We start from the raw sequence: 16,057 nt of genomic DNA, 5'->3' as shown, positions 1-16,057 counted from the left end.
TCATTCAATCGTATTTATTGAGCGCAAATATATATAAACATATATACAGGTACTGTGGGGAGGGGAAGGAGGACGAGAGGAAGAGGAAGGAGGGGGCTCAGTGTGGGAAGGCCTCCTGGAGGAGGTGAGTTCTCAGTAGGGCTTTGGAGGGAACATTCCCACCAAGCTAGCTCTCTTCCTCCCTTCAAGGCCCTGCTGAGAGCTCACCTCCTCCAGGAGGCCTTCCCAGCCTGAGCCCCTTCCTTCCTCTCCCCCTCGTCCCCCTCTCCATCCCCCCATCTTACCTCCTTCCCTTCCCCACAGCACCTGTATATATGTATATATGGTTGTACATATTTATTACTCTATTTATTTATTTTACTTGTACATTTCTATCCTATCTATTTTATTTTGTTGGTATGTTTGGTTCTGTTCTCTGTCTCCCCCTTTTAGACTGTGAGCCCACTGTTGGGTAGGGACTGTCTCTATGTGTTGCCAATTTGTACTTCCCAAGCACTTAGTACAGTGCTCTGCACATAGTAAGTGCTCAATAAATACGATTGATTGATTGATTGATTCATTCATTCATTCAATCGTATTTATGGGGCGCAAATCCATATAAACATATATACAGGTACTGTGGGGAGGGGAAGGAGGAGGAGAGGAAGGAAGGGGCTCAGTGTGGGAAGGCCTCCTGGAGGAGGTGAGTTCTCAGTGGGGCTTTGGAGGGAACATTCATTCATTCATTCATTCAATCGTATATATTGGGTGCAAATCCATACAAACATATATACAGGTACTGTGGGGAGGGGAAGGAGGAGGAGAGGAAGGAGGGGGCTCAGTGTGGGAAGGCCTCCTGGAGGAGGTGAGCTCTCAGTAGGGCTTTGGAGGGAACATTCATTCATTCATTCAATCGTATTTATTGAGCGCAAATCCATACAAACATATATACAGGTACTGTGGGGAGGGGAAGGAGGAGGAGAGGAAGGAGGGGGCTCAGTGTGGGAAGGCCTCCTGGAGGAGGTGAGCTCTCAGTAGGGCTTTGAAGGGAAGCACATGGCTCAGTGGAAAGAGCCCGGGCTTTAATAATGGCATTTATAAAGCACTTACTATGTGCAAAGCACTGTTCTAAGCGCTGGGGAGGTTACAAGGTGATCAGGTTGTCCCATGTAGGGCTCACAGTCTTAATCCCCATTTTCCAGATGAGGTCACTGAGGCCCAGAGAAGTGAAGTGACTTGCCCAAAGCCACACAGCTGAGAACTGGGATTTGAACCCATGACCTCTGACTCCAAAGCCCGGGCTTTTCCCACGGAGCCACGCTGCCTCTCCAAAGCTTTGAAGTCAGAAGTCATGGGTTCGAATCCCGGCTCCGCCCCGTGTCTGCTGTGTGACCTTGGGCAAGTCCCATCACTGAGCCTCAGTTGCCTCATCGGTAAAATGGGGATCGACTGGGAGCCCCACGTGGGACAACCTGATCACCTTGTAACCTCCCCAGCGCTTAGAACAGCGCTCTGCACACAGTAAGCGCTTAGAACAGTGCTCTGCACATAGTAAGCGCTTAATAAATCATCATCATCATCAATCGTATTTATTGAGCGCTTACTCTGTGCAGAGCACTGTACTAAACGCTTGGGAAGTACAAATTGGCAACATATAGAGACAGTCATCATCACCATCAATCATATTTATTGAGCGCTTACTCTGTGCAGAGCACTGTACTAAGCGCTTGGGAAGTACAGATTGGCACCATCTAGAGACAGTCCCTACCCAACAGCGGGCTCACAGTCTAAAAGGGGGAGACAGAGAACAAAACAAAATAACAAGTACTAAATAAATAAATTTATCATCATCAATCGTATTTATTGAGCGCGTACTCTGTGCAGAGCACTGTACTAAGCGCTTGGGGAGTCCAAATTGGCACCATCTAGAGACGGTCCCTACCCAACAGCGGGCTCGCAGTCTAAAAGGGGGAGACAGCGAACAAAACAAAATAACAAATACTACATAAATTTATATTTATTATTATTTATCTATATACAATCATATAATTATAATATATCATATATAATAATTATAATTATATATAATAATTATATACTACCACATAATAATAAATTTATTATTACATAATAACTACATCTCACATAATAAATTCATTATCATATAATTATCATATATTATTATATAATAATAAATTACAATATTATAATTATATATAATATAATAATATTCTATAATAATATATAATAATCATATATAATAATATATTACATACATTATGTATATCATATATATTATATAATAATAGGATATATAATAATATATAATATAATATATAATATAATAATACGATAATAATAATATAATATATAATATTATATAATAATAAATTTATTATTACAATAATAAATACTAACAAAATAAAATAAATAGAATAGATATGTACAAGTAAAATAAATGAATAAACAGAGTAATAAATGCCATTATTATTATTATAATTATCGTTATTATTAATAAATGCCGTCCCTCTTCTTATTCTAAGGGAACACGGCTCAGTTCCCTCATCGTCGCCCCGCCTCACGGCGGGTTCGTTCTCTCTCCCTCAGGCCACTGGGCATTGGTCAGATCCCCGTCCGCCCCGCACGCGGCGGGGCTCCCCGCGCTCCCATTGGCCGGCGGCGCGGGCGAGGGGGGCGTGGCCGGCGGGTTGGCGCCAAAATCGCGTAGCACGCACGCCGCCCCGAGGGCGTCGCGGCGCCCTCCTTTTTTTTCAAACGGAGGGGCGGGCGGCGATTGGCGGGCGGCGCCGGCCACGTGACTAACGGTCGCGGGAAGCCGCCCAGGCGCGCGCGCGCCAGTCGCCCCTCAGGACCGGATCGGACCGGCTCGGCTCGCCTCGCCTCGCCTCAGGGCGCGCGATGAGTCTCCTCAGCCAGTCCCGCCGGCTGCGGCAGAAGCTCGTCTTCAGCCCCGGCAGCGACTGCGAGGAGGAGGAGGACGACGACGACGAGGGCAGCGGCAACAGCACGGGCGACGACTCGGCCTTCCAGGAGCCCGACTCCCCGCTGCCGGCCGCCCCGCGGCGCCGCCGCCGGACCCCGGCGCTCCGAGGCCCCGAGGGGGACGACATGTTGGAGGAGGAGGAGGAGGAGGAGGAGGAGCCGCCCGCCGCCCGCGGGGACCGGGCCGAGGGCGACTCGTGGGAGGAGGAGGGCTTCGGCTCCTCGTCCCCGGTCAAGTCCCCGTCCGCCTCCTACCTGCTCCACAGTTCCCTGTCGCCGCTGCGCGGGGACCCCCGGCCCCGGCCCCGCCGCCACGGCCCTGCCTCCCCGGCCCCGCCGCCCGACTACCCCGGCACCCCGCCTCACAAGACCTTCCGAAAGCTCCGCCTCTTCGACACCCCGCACACCCCCAAGGTGAGGATCATCATCGATTTATTTTATTTTGTTGGTAATCATCAATTTATTTTATTTTATTCTGTTAATAATAATCATCAATTTATTTTATTTTGTTAGTAATCATCAATTTATTTTATTCTGTTAATAATAATCATCAATTTATTTTATTTTGTTAGTAATCATCAATTTATTTTATTTTATTCTGTTAATAATAATCATCAATTTATTTTATTTTGTTAGTAATCATCAATTTATTTTATTTTATTCTGTTAATAATAATCATCAATTTATTTTATTTTGTTAGTAATCATCAATTTATTTTATTCTGTTAATAATAATCATCAATTTATTTTATTTTGTTAGTAATCATCAATTTATTTTATTTTATTCTGTTAATAATAATCATCAATTTATTTTATTTTGTTAGTAATCATCAATTTATTTTATTTTATTCTGTTAATAATAATCATCAATTTATGTTATTTTGTTAGTAATCATCAATTTATTTTATTTTATTCTGTTAATAATAATCATCAATTTATTTTATTTTGTTAGTAATCATCAATTTATTTTATTTTATTCTGTTAATAATAATCATCAATTTATTTTATTTTATTCTGTTAATAATAATCATCAATTTATTTTATTTTGTTAGTAATCATCAATTTATTTTATTTTATTCTGTTAATAATAATCATCAATTTATTTTATTTTGTTAGTAATCATCAATTTATTTTATTTTATTCTGTTAATAATAATCATCAATTTATTTTATTTTGTTAGTAATCATCAATTTATTTTATTTTGTTAGTAATCATCAATTTATTTTATTTTATTCTGTTAATAATAATCATCAATTTATTTTATTTTGTTACTAATCATCAGTTTATTTTATTTTATTCTGTTAATAATAATCACCAATTTATTTTATTTTGTTAGTAATCATCAATTGATTTTATTTTATTAGTATGTTTGGTTTTGTTCTCTGCCTCCCCCTTTTAGACCGTGAGCCCACTGTTGGGTAGGGACTGTCTCGAGACGTTCATCGTCAGTCGTATTTATTGAGCGCTTACTAGGTGCAGAGCACCGTACCGAGCGCTTGGGAAGTCCAAATTGGCAACACATAGAGACAGTCCCTACCCAACAGTGGGCTCACAGTCTAAAAGGGGGAGACGGAGAACAAAACCAAACATACTAACAAAATAAAATAAATAGAATAGATATCATCATCATCAATCGTACTTATTGAGCGCTTACTATGTGCAGAGCACTGTACTAAGCGCTTGGGAAGTACAAATTAGCAACACATAGAGACAGTCCCTACCCAACAGTGGGCTCACAGTCTAAAAGGGGGAGACAGAGAACAAAACCAAACATACCAACAAAATAAATAGGATAGGTATGTACAAGTAAAATAAATAAATAAATAGAGTAATAAATATGTGCAACCATATATACATATATATGTTGCCAATTTGGACTTCCCAAGCGCTTAGTACAGTGCTCTGCACATAGTAAGCGCTCAATAAATACGACTGATGATGATGATGACTGTCTCTATATGTTGCCAATTTGGACTTCCCAAGCGCTTAGTACAGTGCTCTGCACATAGTAAGCCCTCAATAAATACGATTGATGATGATGATGATCAATTGTATTTATTGAGCGCTTACTCTGTGCAGAGCACTGTACTAAGCGCTTAATAATAATAATGATAATGATGGCATTTATTAAGCGCTTACTCTGCAAAGCACTGTTAATAATAATGACAGCATTTATTAAGCGCTGACTATGTGCAAAGCCCTGTTCTAAGCGCCGGGGAGGTTACAAGGTGATCAGATTGGCCCACAGGGGCTCACAGGCTTCATCCCCGTTTTGCAGATGAGGGAACTGAGGCGCAGAGAAGTTAGGCGACTTGCCCAAAGTCACGCAGCTGGCAAGTGGCGGGGTCGGAATTTGAACCCATGACCTCTGACTCCAAAGCCCGGGCTCTTTCCACTGAGCCACGCGAAGGGTACAAGGTGATGAGGTTGTCCCACGTGGGGCTCGCAGTCTTCACCCCCGTTTTACAGATGAGGGAACGGAGGCCCAGAGAAGTGAAGGGACTTGCCCAAGGTCACACAGCTGACAAGTGGTGGAGCCGGGATTTGAACCCATGACCTCTGACTGAGGCCCAGAGAAGTGAAGTGACTTGCCCAAAGTCACACAGCTGACAAGTGGCGGGGTCGGGATTTGAACCCATGACCTCTGACTCCAAAGCCCGGGCTCTTTCCCACTGAGCCACGCTGCTTCTCTAAAGTTTTATCTCAGCACTCTTAGGTGATCTATTCTAGACCCTCCTGGGTATTTACAATCTTTTTTTAAACTCTCATACCAGAGAGGGGATTAGAACCCAGGCCTCCAGCCTTTCAAGGCTGTTACTGTCCCTCTGAGCCACCACAGGCCTCACATTGATGATGAGACCCTCATCATCAATCGTATTTATTGAGCGCTTACTGTGTGCAGAGCACTGTACTAAGCGCTTGGGAAGTACAAGTTGGCAACATATAGAGACAGTCCCTACCCAACAGTGGGCTCACAGTCTCACGACGGGATGCGGCCCTGTTCACCCCGGCGCCCATCGTTATCAATCATAATAATAATAATAATAATGATGGCATTTGTGAAGCGCTTACTATGTGCAAAGCACTAAGTCACAGTCTTCACCCCCCCCCCCCCCATTTTACAGATGAGGTCACTGAGGCCCAATCAATCGTATTTATTGAGCGCTTACTTTGTGCAGAGCACTGTACCAAGCGCTTGAGAAGTGAAGTGACTTGCCCAAAGTCACGCAGCTGACAACTGGCAGCTAATATGTTTGTACATATTTATTACTCCATTTATTTATTTATTTTACTTGTACATATCTATTCTATTTATTTTATTTTGTTAGTATGTTTGGTTTTGTTCTCTGTCTCCCCCTTTTAGACTGTGAGCCCACTGTTGGGTAGGGACTGTCTCTAGATGTTGCCAATTTGTACTTCCCAAGTGCTTAGTACAGTGCTCTGCACATAGTAAGCGCTCAATAAATGCGATTGATGATGATGATGATTTATTGAGCGCTTACTTTGTGCAGAGCACTGTACCAAGCGCTTGAGAAGTGAAGTGACTTGCCCAAAGTCACGCAGCTGGCAACTGGCAGCTGAGAATATGTTTGTACATATTTATTACTCCATTTATTTATTTATTTTACTTGTACATATCTATTCTATTTATTTTATTTTGTTAGTATGTTTGGTTTTGTTCTCTGTCTCCTCCTTTTAGACTGTGAGCCCACTGTTGGGTAGGGACTGTCTCTATATGTTGCCAACTTGGAGTTCCCAAGCGCTTAGTACAGTGCTCTGCACACAGTGAGCGCTCAATAAATATGATTGATTGATTCTAAGCGCTGGGGAGGATACAAGGTGATCAGGCCCCCTCTCCCCCTCGTCCCCCTCTCCATCCCCCTCATCTTACCTCCTTCCCTTCCCCACAGCACCTGTATATATGTTTGTACATATTTATTACTCTATTTTATTTTACTTGTACATATCTATTTTATTTATTTTATTTTGTCAGTATGTTTGGTTTTGTTCTCTGTCTCCCCCTTTTAGACTGTGAGCCCACTGTTGGGTAGGGACTGTCTCTATATGTTGCCAACTTGTACGTTCCCAAGTGCTTAGTACAGTGCTCTGCACACAGTAAGCGCTCAATAAATACGATTGATTGATTGGTTGATTGATCAGGCGGTCCCACTTGGGGCTCACAGTCTTCACCCCTTCCTTCCTCTCCCCCTCGTCCCCCCTCCATCCCCCTCATCTTACCTCCTTCCCTTCCCCGCAGCACCTGTATATATGTATATATGTTTGTACATATTTATTACTCTATTTTACTTGTACATATCTATTCTATTTATTTCATTTTGTTAGTATGTTTGGTTTTGTTCTCTGTCTCCCCCTTTTAGACTGTGAGCCCACTGTTGGGTAGGGACCGTCTCTATATGTTGCCAACTTGTACTTCCCAAGTGCTTAGTACAGTGCTCTGCACACAGTAAGCGCTCAGTAAATACGATTGATTGATCAGGCGGTCCCACTTGGGGCTCACAGTCTTCACCCCCGTTTTACAGATGAGGTCACTGAGGCCCACAGAAGTGAAGTGACTTGCCCAAAGTCACACAGCTGACAATTGGCGGAGCCGGGATTTGAACCCATGACCTCTGACTCCAAAGCCCGGGCTCTATCTAATGAGCCATGCTGCTTCTATTATTATTATTATTGTTATTAATCCCAGCACTTAGAACCGTGCTTTGCACATAGCACCTAACAAATGCCATTATTATTATTATATTATTATTAATCGCAGCGCTTAAAACCGTGCTTTCCACATAGCGCCTAACAAATGCCATTATCATTGTTAGTAATCCCAGTGCGTCGCACGTAGTAAGCGCTTAACAAATGCCATTATTATTAATAATCGCACCATTTAGAATGGTTCTTTGCACATAGCGCCTAACAAATGCCATTATTATTGTTAGTAATCCCAGTGCGTTGCACGTAGTAAGCGCTTAACAAATGCCACTGATATTACTAATAATCGCAGCATTTAGAATGGTGCTTTGCACATAGCGCCTAACAAATGCCATTATTATTATTAATCCCAGTGCGTCGCACGTAGTAAGCGCTTAACAAGTGCCATTATTGTTATTAATAATCACAGCACTTAGAACGGTGCCTTGCACATAGCGCCTAACAAATGCCATTATTATTATTAGTAGTCCCAGTGTGTCGCACGTAGTAAGCGCTTAACAAGTGCCATTATTATTAATCATCCTAGCTCTTAGAATGGTGCTTTGCACATAGCGCTTAACAAATGCCGTTATTACTTTTATTATTAGTAATAATTGCAGCGCTTAGAACGGTGCTTTGCACATAGCACCTAGCAAATGCCATTATTATTATTATTATTAATAATAATAATCCTAGCGCTTAGAACGGTGCTTTGCACATAGTAAGCGCTTAACAAATGCCGTTATTACTATTATTATTAGTAATAATCACAGCACTTAGAATGGTGCTTTGCATAGTGCCTAACAAATGCCATTATTATTATATTAATCCCAGCATTTAGAACAGTGCTTTGCACGTAGTAAGCGCTTAAAAAATGCCATTATTATTATTATTAATCCCAGTGCATAGAACGGTGGTTTGCACATAGTAAGTGCTTAACAAATGCTATTACTATTATTATTATTATTATTATTATTATTATTATTATTATTAATCCCAGCGCTTAGAACGGTGCTTTGCACATAGTAAGCGCTCAACAAATGCCATCATTATTATTGTTATTATTAATCTAAGAGGAGAGGGGTCTCCACTTGCATTCATTCAGTCGTATTTATAGTACATTATCACTGTTAATAATAATGGCATATGTGCAAAGTGCTGGGGAGGTTACAAGGTGATCAGGTTGGCCCATGGGGGGCTCACAGTTTTAATCCCCATTTTACAGATGAGGGAACTGAGGCCCAGAGAAGTTAAGTGATTTGCCCAAAGTCACACAGTTGACAGTTGGAGGAGTCGGGATTTGAACCCATGACCTCTGACTCCAAAGCCCGTGCTCTTTCCACTGAGCCACGCTGTTTTATCAATCCCAGCATTTAGAACAGTGTTTTGCACATAGCGCTGAACAAATGCCATTATTATCATTATTATTATTAATCCCAGCACTTAGAACAGTGCTTTGCACATAGTAAGCGCTCAAGTGCCATCATTATTACTAGTAGTCATATTAATAAAGATGGCATTTACTATGCGCTTACTATGTGCAGAGCCCAGTTCTAAGCGCTGGGGAGGTTACAAGGTGATCAGGTTGGCCCCTGGGGGTCTCACAGTCTTCATCCCCATTTTATAGATGAGGTCACTGAGGCACAGAAAAGTGACATGCCCAAAGTGACACAGCTGACAATTGGCGGAGGCGGTATTTGAACCCAAGACCTCTGACTCCAAAGTCCAGGCTCTTTCAAGTGAGCCACGCTCCTCTAAGGGATGCAGCCTTATTAATCCCAGCGTTTAGAACGGTGATTTGCACATAGGGCTTAACAAATGCCATCATTATTATTAATCATATTGACCTCTTACTGAGGGCAGACAGCTGTAATAGTAAAATAATAATAGTTCATCCTTATTAATCGTATTGACCCCTTAATGTGTGCAGACCGCTGTAATAATAATAAAAATAACAACAGTGAGGGTATTTAAGCGCTTACTAGTATTGACCCCTTATTGTGTGCAGATAATACTAATAATAATAGTTCGTCCTTATTAATCGTATTGACCCCTTAATGTGGGCAGACCGCAGTAATAATAATGGTAATAGTGACGGTATTTGTTAAGCGCTTAGTAGTACTGATCCCTTACTGTGGGCAGACTGCTGTAATAATAATGACGGTATTTGTTAAGCGCTTACTATGTGCCAAGCGCTGGTATAGATGCAAGGTGATCAGGTTGTCCCACTTGGGGCTCACCGTCTTGATCCCCATTTTCCAGTTGAGGGAACTGAGGCCCAGAGAACTGAAGTGACTTGCCCAAAGTCATACAGCTGACAGGTGGTGGAGGTGGGATTAGAACCCATGACCTCTGACACCCAAGCCCGTGGTCTGTCCACTAAGCCACACTGCTTATTAATCGTGTTGACCCCTTACTGTGGGCAGATCGCTGTAATAATAATAGTAATAGTGACGGTATTTGTTAAGCGCTTAGTAGTATTGATCCCTTACTGTGGGCAGACTGCTGTAATAATAATGATGGTATTTGTTAAGCGCTTACTATGTGCCAAGCGCTGGTATAGATACAAGATGATCAGGTTCTCCCATACGGGGCTCACAGTCTTAATCCCCATTTAACAGATGAGGTCACTGAGGCCCAGAGAAGCGAAGTGAGTTGCCCAAGGTCACACACCAGACAGGTGGCGGAGTCGGGATTAGAATCCATGACTCTGACTCCCAAGAGCCCAGGCTCTTTCTACTAAGCCACACATTTTAGGACGCTAGAACATCACATTCCCTAAGTACGACTTCACATTCATTCAGTCGTATTTAGTAAGCGCTTACTGTGTGCAGAACACTGTACTAAGGGCTTGGGAGAGGACACTAGAACATCACAGTCCCTGCACACAACAACCTCACACTTATTGTGGTATTCATTGTGCACTTATTGTGTGCAGAATACTGTACTAAGCGCTTGGGAGAGCACACGAGAACATCACAATCCCTGCACACAACGACCTCACATTTATTGTCGTATTTAGTAAGCGCTTACTGTGTGCAGAACACTGTACTAAGCGCTTGGGAGGGGACACTAGAACCTCACAATCCCTGCCCACATCGATCTCACATTCATTCCGTCATATTTATTGAGCGCTTACTGTGTGCAGACCACTGTACTAACTGCTTGGGAAAGTATACTACTGCAATAAAGACAGTCCCTGCCCACAGTGTCACATTCATTCAGGCGTATTTATTAATGATAATGGTATTGAGCGCTTACTATGTGCCAAGCACTGTATTAAGCACTTGGGAGAGGACACTAGAACATCAAACACGTTCCCTGCCCACAGCGAGCTCTCATTCATTCAGTCGTATTTATTAAGCACTCACTGTGTGCAGAGCACTGTACTAAGCGCTTGGGAAAGTACAGTGCAGCAATAAAGAGTGACAGTCCTGCCCACAACCAGGTCGCAGTCTGGGAGTGGTGGAGACGGACATCGGTACGAATAAACAGGCGTTAATGTAAATAAATACAATGACCGATGCGGACATAAAAGTGTTGTGGGGCGGGGAGAGGGGAGGAAGAGCAAAGGGAGCGACGCAGAAAGGGAGTGGGAGATGAGGAAAAGGGGGGCTTAGTCTGGGAAGGCTTCTTGGAGGAGATGGGCTTTCAGTAGGGCTTTGAAGGGGGCGGGGAGGTCATTCCAGGGCTGGGCGATGGGAGGGGAAAGAAGCCGAGCTGCTGCATTAAGTCGACCCCCTCCCCCGTTAGGCTTAGGATCCGGGGAGAAACCAGGCCACAAACGTGCCCATCATCATCATCATCAATCGTATTTATTGAGCGCGCTTACTATGTGCAGAGCACTGTACTAAGCGCTTGGGAAGTACAAATTGGCAACATATAGAGACAGTCCCTACCCAACAGTGGGCTCACAGTCTAAAAGGGGGGAGACAGAGAACAAAACCAAACATACTAACAAAATAAAATAAATAGAATAGATATGTACAAATAACATAAATAGAGTAATAAATATGTACAAACATATATGCATATATACAGGTGCTGTGGGGAAGGGAAGGAGGTAAGATGCCCAGGAGAGGGGGAGCCTTTTAATAAACGGGGAGCATCAAGAGCAGGAGCCCCGTAAGGTTACAGAAGCGCCCAACCGCAGGGCCTCCACGCCCCCCTGCCCTGGGCTCAACAGCACGCAGTTGGGCACATGCCCACCGGGCCCTGCCCCGAAATTGGCCGTTAAGATTATGTAACTGAACAATGAGCTTCGCCCGGAACTCCGTGTTCATGTTTCCAAGTCGCCCGCGGGTCTGAGCGCGCACAGTCCGGAGGTTTGGAGGGGCTTGGAAAGCCTCCACTGAGATTCCCTTGATCCTGCCAGGAGCTAGTACGGATCCTGGGTTCGAGGTTTGATGGTCGAGACTGTAAAAAGGCCCCCTTTTCTGCTCCCGAACTTGACTTTTCAAAGGATTGAACTGAAGGTGTTGGTTTGCGCTGCGTTTTTTTTGTTGTTGTCGTTGTTGCATGTGTTTTCCATCTCAGCCGGGCAGTGCTTCACTAAGACTTCGAGGTGGTGTTTTGGGCTTCGGGCTGTAAGCCGAAATGTGTACGTTGAGGCGCCCAACTGTCAGTTGTAAAGCCAGGAGAGGGGTTTCTAAGCTCGGATGAGACTTCATTCACCTTCGATTTGGCTAATCCCGTTTGGATGGCATTTTTCTATTTGGACTGTAGTGGATTACATTACATTTTCACTGTAAAGCACTTTGGTGGGAAAGGTACTAAGTGTCCAGATATCCGTAACTATCAGGAGGATTTCATAATAATAATGATGGTATTTGTTAAGCGCTTACTATGTGCAAAGCACTGTTCTAAGCGCTAAGCGGTTATAAGGTTATCAGGCTGTCCCACGGGGGGTTTACAGTTTTAATCCCCATTTTACAGATGAGGGAACTAAGGCCCAGAGAAGTAAAGTGACTTGCCCAAAGACACACAGCTGGCAATTAGCGGAGCCGGGATTTGAACCCATGACCACCGACTCCAAAGCCCATGCTCTTTCCATTGAGCCACGCTGCTTCTCTCCTTCATCCTTCTCTCCATCTCCTTTAGACACCAAGATTTGCCTGACAGATCAAGGAAATTGTTTTCCACCTAGATTTGCCTAGTGTGCAGTTTGTGGAAAGTCCCGTGCAGAGGTTTGTTTAATGAAAGCGTGGGTCCTCCGAGGACAAATATTCCAGCAGTTAAATTTTGCTAATTCATCTGTGGAGTCAACATGTCAGACTCTTAACTGCCGTTTTCAGCAGACCAGTTTATGGCACTGTGTTTTCAGCCATAAATATCAGGTAGCATGTGCCACTAAACGTTTTCTGTGTATTTATTGCTGGGCTTGGCCCATCCCACCTCCCTCTTCGGAGGAGCCTTAGAGAAGCAGGGTAAAAGGGGAGGCCCCTGGCAGTCTGACCCCGCCTTCTGGTATTGGAGGTGTTGAGTGTGCTGAGAAGTTTTTCTTTGTCTCCCCACCCCCCTCTACGGTCAGGATTCTCTGATGCATGCAAGTCTCCCTTCAGTTGGGGAAAGGATAGTGTTTCGGCATTCAGGCTTCCCCTTTGACCTTGACTGTTTGCTGCAAAAGATAAATGAACATTCAACTTGAGAAATTTGGCTCAGTGGAGAGAGCACAGGCTTGGGAGTCAGAGGTCATGGGTTCAAATCCCTGCTCCACCAATTGTCAGCTGTGTGACCTCGGGCAAGTAACTTAACTTCTCTATGCCTCAGTTACCTCATCTGTACAATGGGGATTAAGACTGTGAGCCCCACATGGGACAACCTGATCACCTTTTATCCCCCTCCAGCGCTTAGAACGGTGCTTTGCACATTGTAAGCGCTTAACAAATGCCATCATTGTTATTATTATCTAGCTGATTTAGGCTGGAAAATGGCTTGTCCTCTATAAGGTGGCTAGCCGGGAAGGAATCTTGGGACTAGGAATGTGGGTGTGTTTTTTCAAATCCTCATCTTGGGCAGTGACTGACAATTTTTTCTGTTGCTTTCTAGAGTTTGCTCTCCAAAGCTCGAGGACTAGATTCCAGCTCTGTTAAACTGCGAGGTGGCTCTCTGTTTATGAGTTCAGGAAGATCAGAGAAGCAAGGATTTGACATGAGACAGACCCCCCAAGTGAACATTAACCCTTTCACTCCAGATTCCATGTTACTTCACTCTTCTGGGCAGTGTCGGCGCAGAAAGAGGACACACTGGAATGAGTAAGTCTTTTGACCGTTTGGATTTTAACCTCCATCTTGTTCTGCCTGAGTCTCTTACAGTGTACCTGGTTTTTTTTTGTTTGTTTTTTTTTTTAAATCGGCTTAGAGAAATAACTAGCTAGGTGACTGACTGCCTAGAATACGTGGTTAAGCAAGTGCTCTGGAAATCCAGTGATTTAGGATTTGGGAGAGGTGAGAAGAGTGCTCAAAACTTGGGAATCAACCAGTGGAATTTATTGAGTGCTTACTATGTGCAGAGCACTGTGCTAAGCGCTGGGGAGAGTACCATGTAATCAGCTGTATTTCTTGAGTCCTTGCTGTGCGCTGTACCTAGCGCTTGGGAAAGTGCAATGTAACAGAGTTGGCAATCCCATTCCCTACCCACAACAAGCTTACGGTCTAGAAGGGGAGATGGACAATAATACAAATGCATTTCGGATATGTTATATCTCAAGGTGGGCTTAGATTTTCTTTTGAGGATAGTTCTCTAATGTGGGGTTACATTCATAGTGAACCTCGAGTTAAGGAAAAATCGTGTACACCCGCCTCGATCGACACGTCACAAATACAACTGCTGCTTCTGGTATTGCATCACATTCTAAAAAAGGTAGGAAATGTGTTGTTGAAAGGAGATGCCCCGATTCCCGTGCAGCTTTCTTGCCGCTACGTTTAGTGAAAACGAGGGAGAAGGAACTGTTTAGGGTTCGTAGCTTTGGCTTTGGGGTGAGTGGGCAATTAAGAATCATTCCTAAAAAATATTGCCTGGTGATGGCTATACTATGTCTCTGCTACGTTTAAAGTATGGGAAGGCCAAAGTTTTCTCAGCGGTGAGCCAGCTATTTAATTTGCCATGTATTATTAACTCTTTGTGGAACCTCCTTTGAGTTTTCTAATAAAATTCCATCTCATTAGTCTTCTGACTGTACCAGAGTAGGGTTTCATATCACAGACTCATCCTGAGACAATCAGTGGGGTTTGTTAAAAGCTGAGTGCCAGAGTACTGTACAAAGCACTTGGGGAAAGTACAAATCAGTAGTGTAGGTAGGCAGTGATCCCTGCCCACAAAGAGTTTACCATCTACAGAGGGAGACAGTATTTAAAATAATTTGCAGATGAGAGAACTGGAGTGGAAGGATAGATATATATATACACACATGTACAAGTGTCGGGAGGCTGGGGTGAATAACAAAGTGCTTTAAGGGAGTTGAGGCCCAAGTGCGTCGTCAAACCAGGGAAGGACAAAAAGGGGAAATAAAGGACTTGGGGAAGGCCTTGACTTGTAGCATCAAGAACGGGATTTTTAGGAGGGTTTTGAAGGTGGGGAGAGTGGTGAACTGTTTGGTATGTAAGGGGAGCGAGTCTCGGACCAGAGGGAGGACACGGGGAAGGGGTGAACAGCCAGGTTGATGCGATTGTGGTACAGAGATTGGATTTGCATTAGAGGAGCAAAATGATGAGTTGCAATTTCTCTCTTCTTTGTTCCCTCCTCTCCCCCCACCCCTAGTTCATGTGGTGAGGACATGGAAGCTAGTGATGGAGAGCTTGAAGATGAGGCAACCAGGCCTGCCAAGGTAGGTAGCTAATCTTACTGCCTTTTTTTTGTTCAGTCTAATATTTGACTTTGTATAATTTCCCTCCGTCTTTGAATTGTAGAGAATTACAATTACAGAAAGTAACATGACGTCAAGATACGCATCTGAATTCCATGAGCTGGAGAAAATTGGGTCTGGAGAATTCGGTTCAGTCTTCAAGTGTGTGAAGAGGCTAGATGGATGTATCTATGCCATAAAACGATCTAAGAAGCCATTAGCCGGTTCTGTTGACGAGTAAGTGTCTGTTCAGTCCCCGTCCCCATCCACCCCTTTCCCCTCACCAGAAAAAAAAAATCCCACTCATTCTTTTTCTACTCTCTGATCCAGTGTGTGATTATGTAATATTACTAGAATCTAGACTAATAAGAATTGAAATTTGTATTCCACACTTAAAGTTTTCCGTCTAATGGATCCCTCCATTTCTGCTGGACTTGGTAAAATCAGAGGTTATGATTAAGATGAATTTGGAGCCCAAGACAATTTATCCCTTATCATTAAGGTTGTTTTTTAGACAAAAATCAAATTCTTA

General features: G+C 43.5%; 1 protein-coding gene across 1 annotated transcript in view; it reads left to right on the top strand.

Annotated features, from left to right (window-relative positions):
• Window positions 1-2,890: 2,890 nt before the first annotated feature.
• WEE1 (WEE1 G2 checkpoint kinase) overlaps window positions 2,891-16,057 on the top strand; it is a 31,036-nt gene continuing 17,869 nt past the window's right edge. Inside the window, exons 1-4 of the mRNA XM_038764890.1 lie at window positions 2,891-3,396; window positions 13,731-13,936; window positions 15,441-15,507; window positions 15,590-15,762. Coding sequence (XP_038620818.1) covers window positions 2,899-3,396; window positions 13,731-13,936; window positions 15,441-15,507; window positions 15,590-15,762 — 944 coding nt within the window. The 5' untranslated portion in view covers window positions 2,891-2,898. The remainder of the gene's footprint in view (window positions 3,397-13,730; window positions 13,937-15,440; window positions 15,508-15,589; window positions 15,763-16,057) is intronic.

This window comes from Tachyglossus aculeatus, chromosome 22 (assembly GCF_015852505.1).
Source record: "Tachyglossus aculeatus isolate mTacAcu1 chromosome 22, mTacAcu1.pri, whole genome shotgun sequence".
Classification (NCBI taxonomy): domain Eukaryota; kingdom Metazoa; phylum Chordata; class Mammalia; order Monotremata; family Tachyglossidae; genus Tachyglossus; species Tachyglossus aculeatus.
This window is presented reverse-complemented; position numbering and strand designations above follow the sequence as displayed.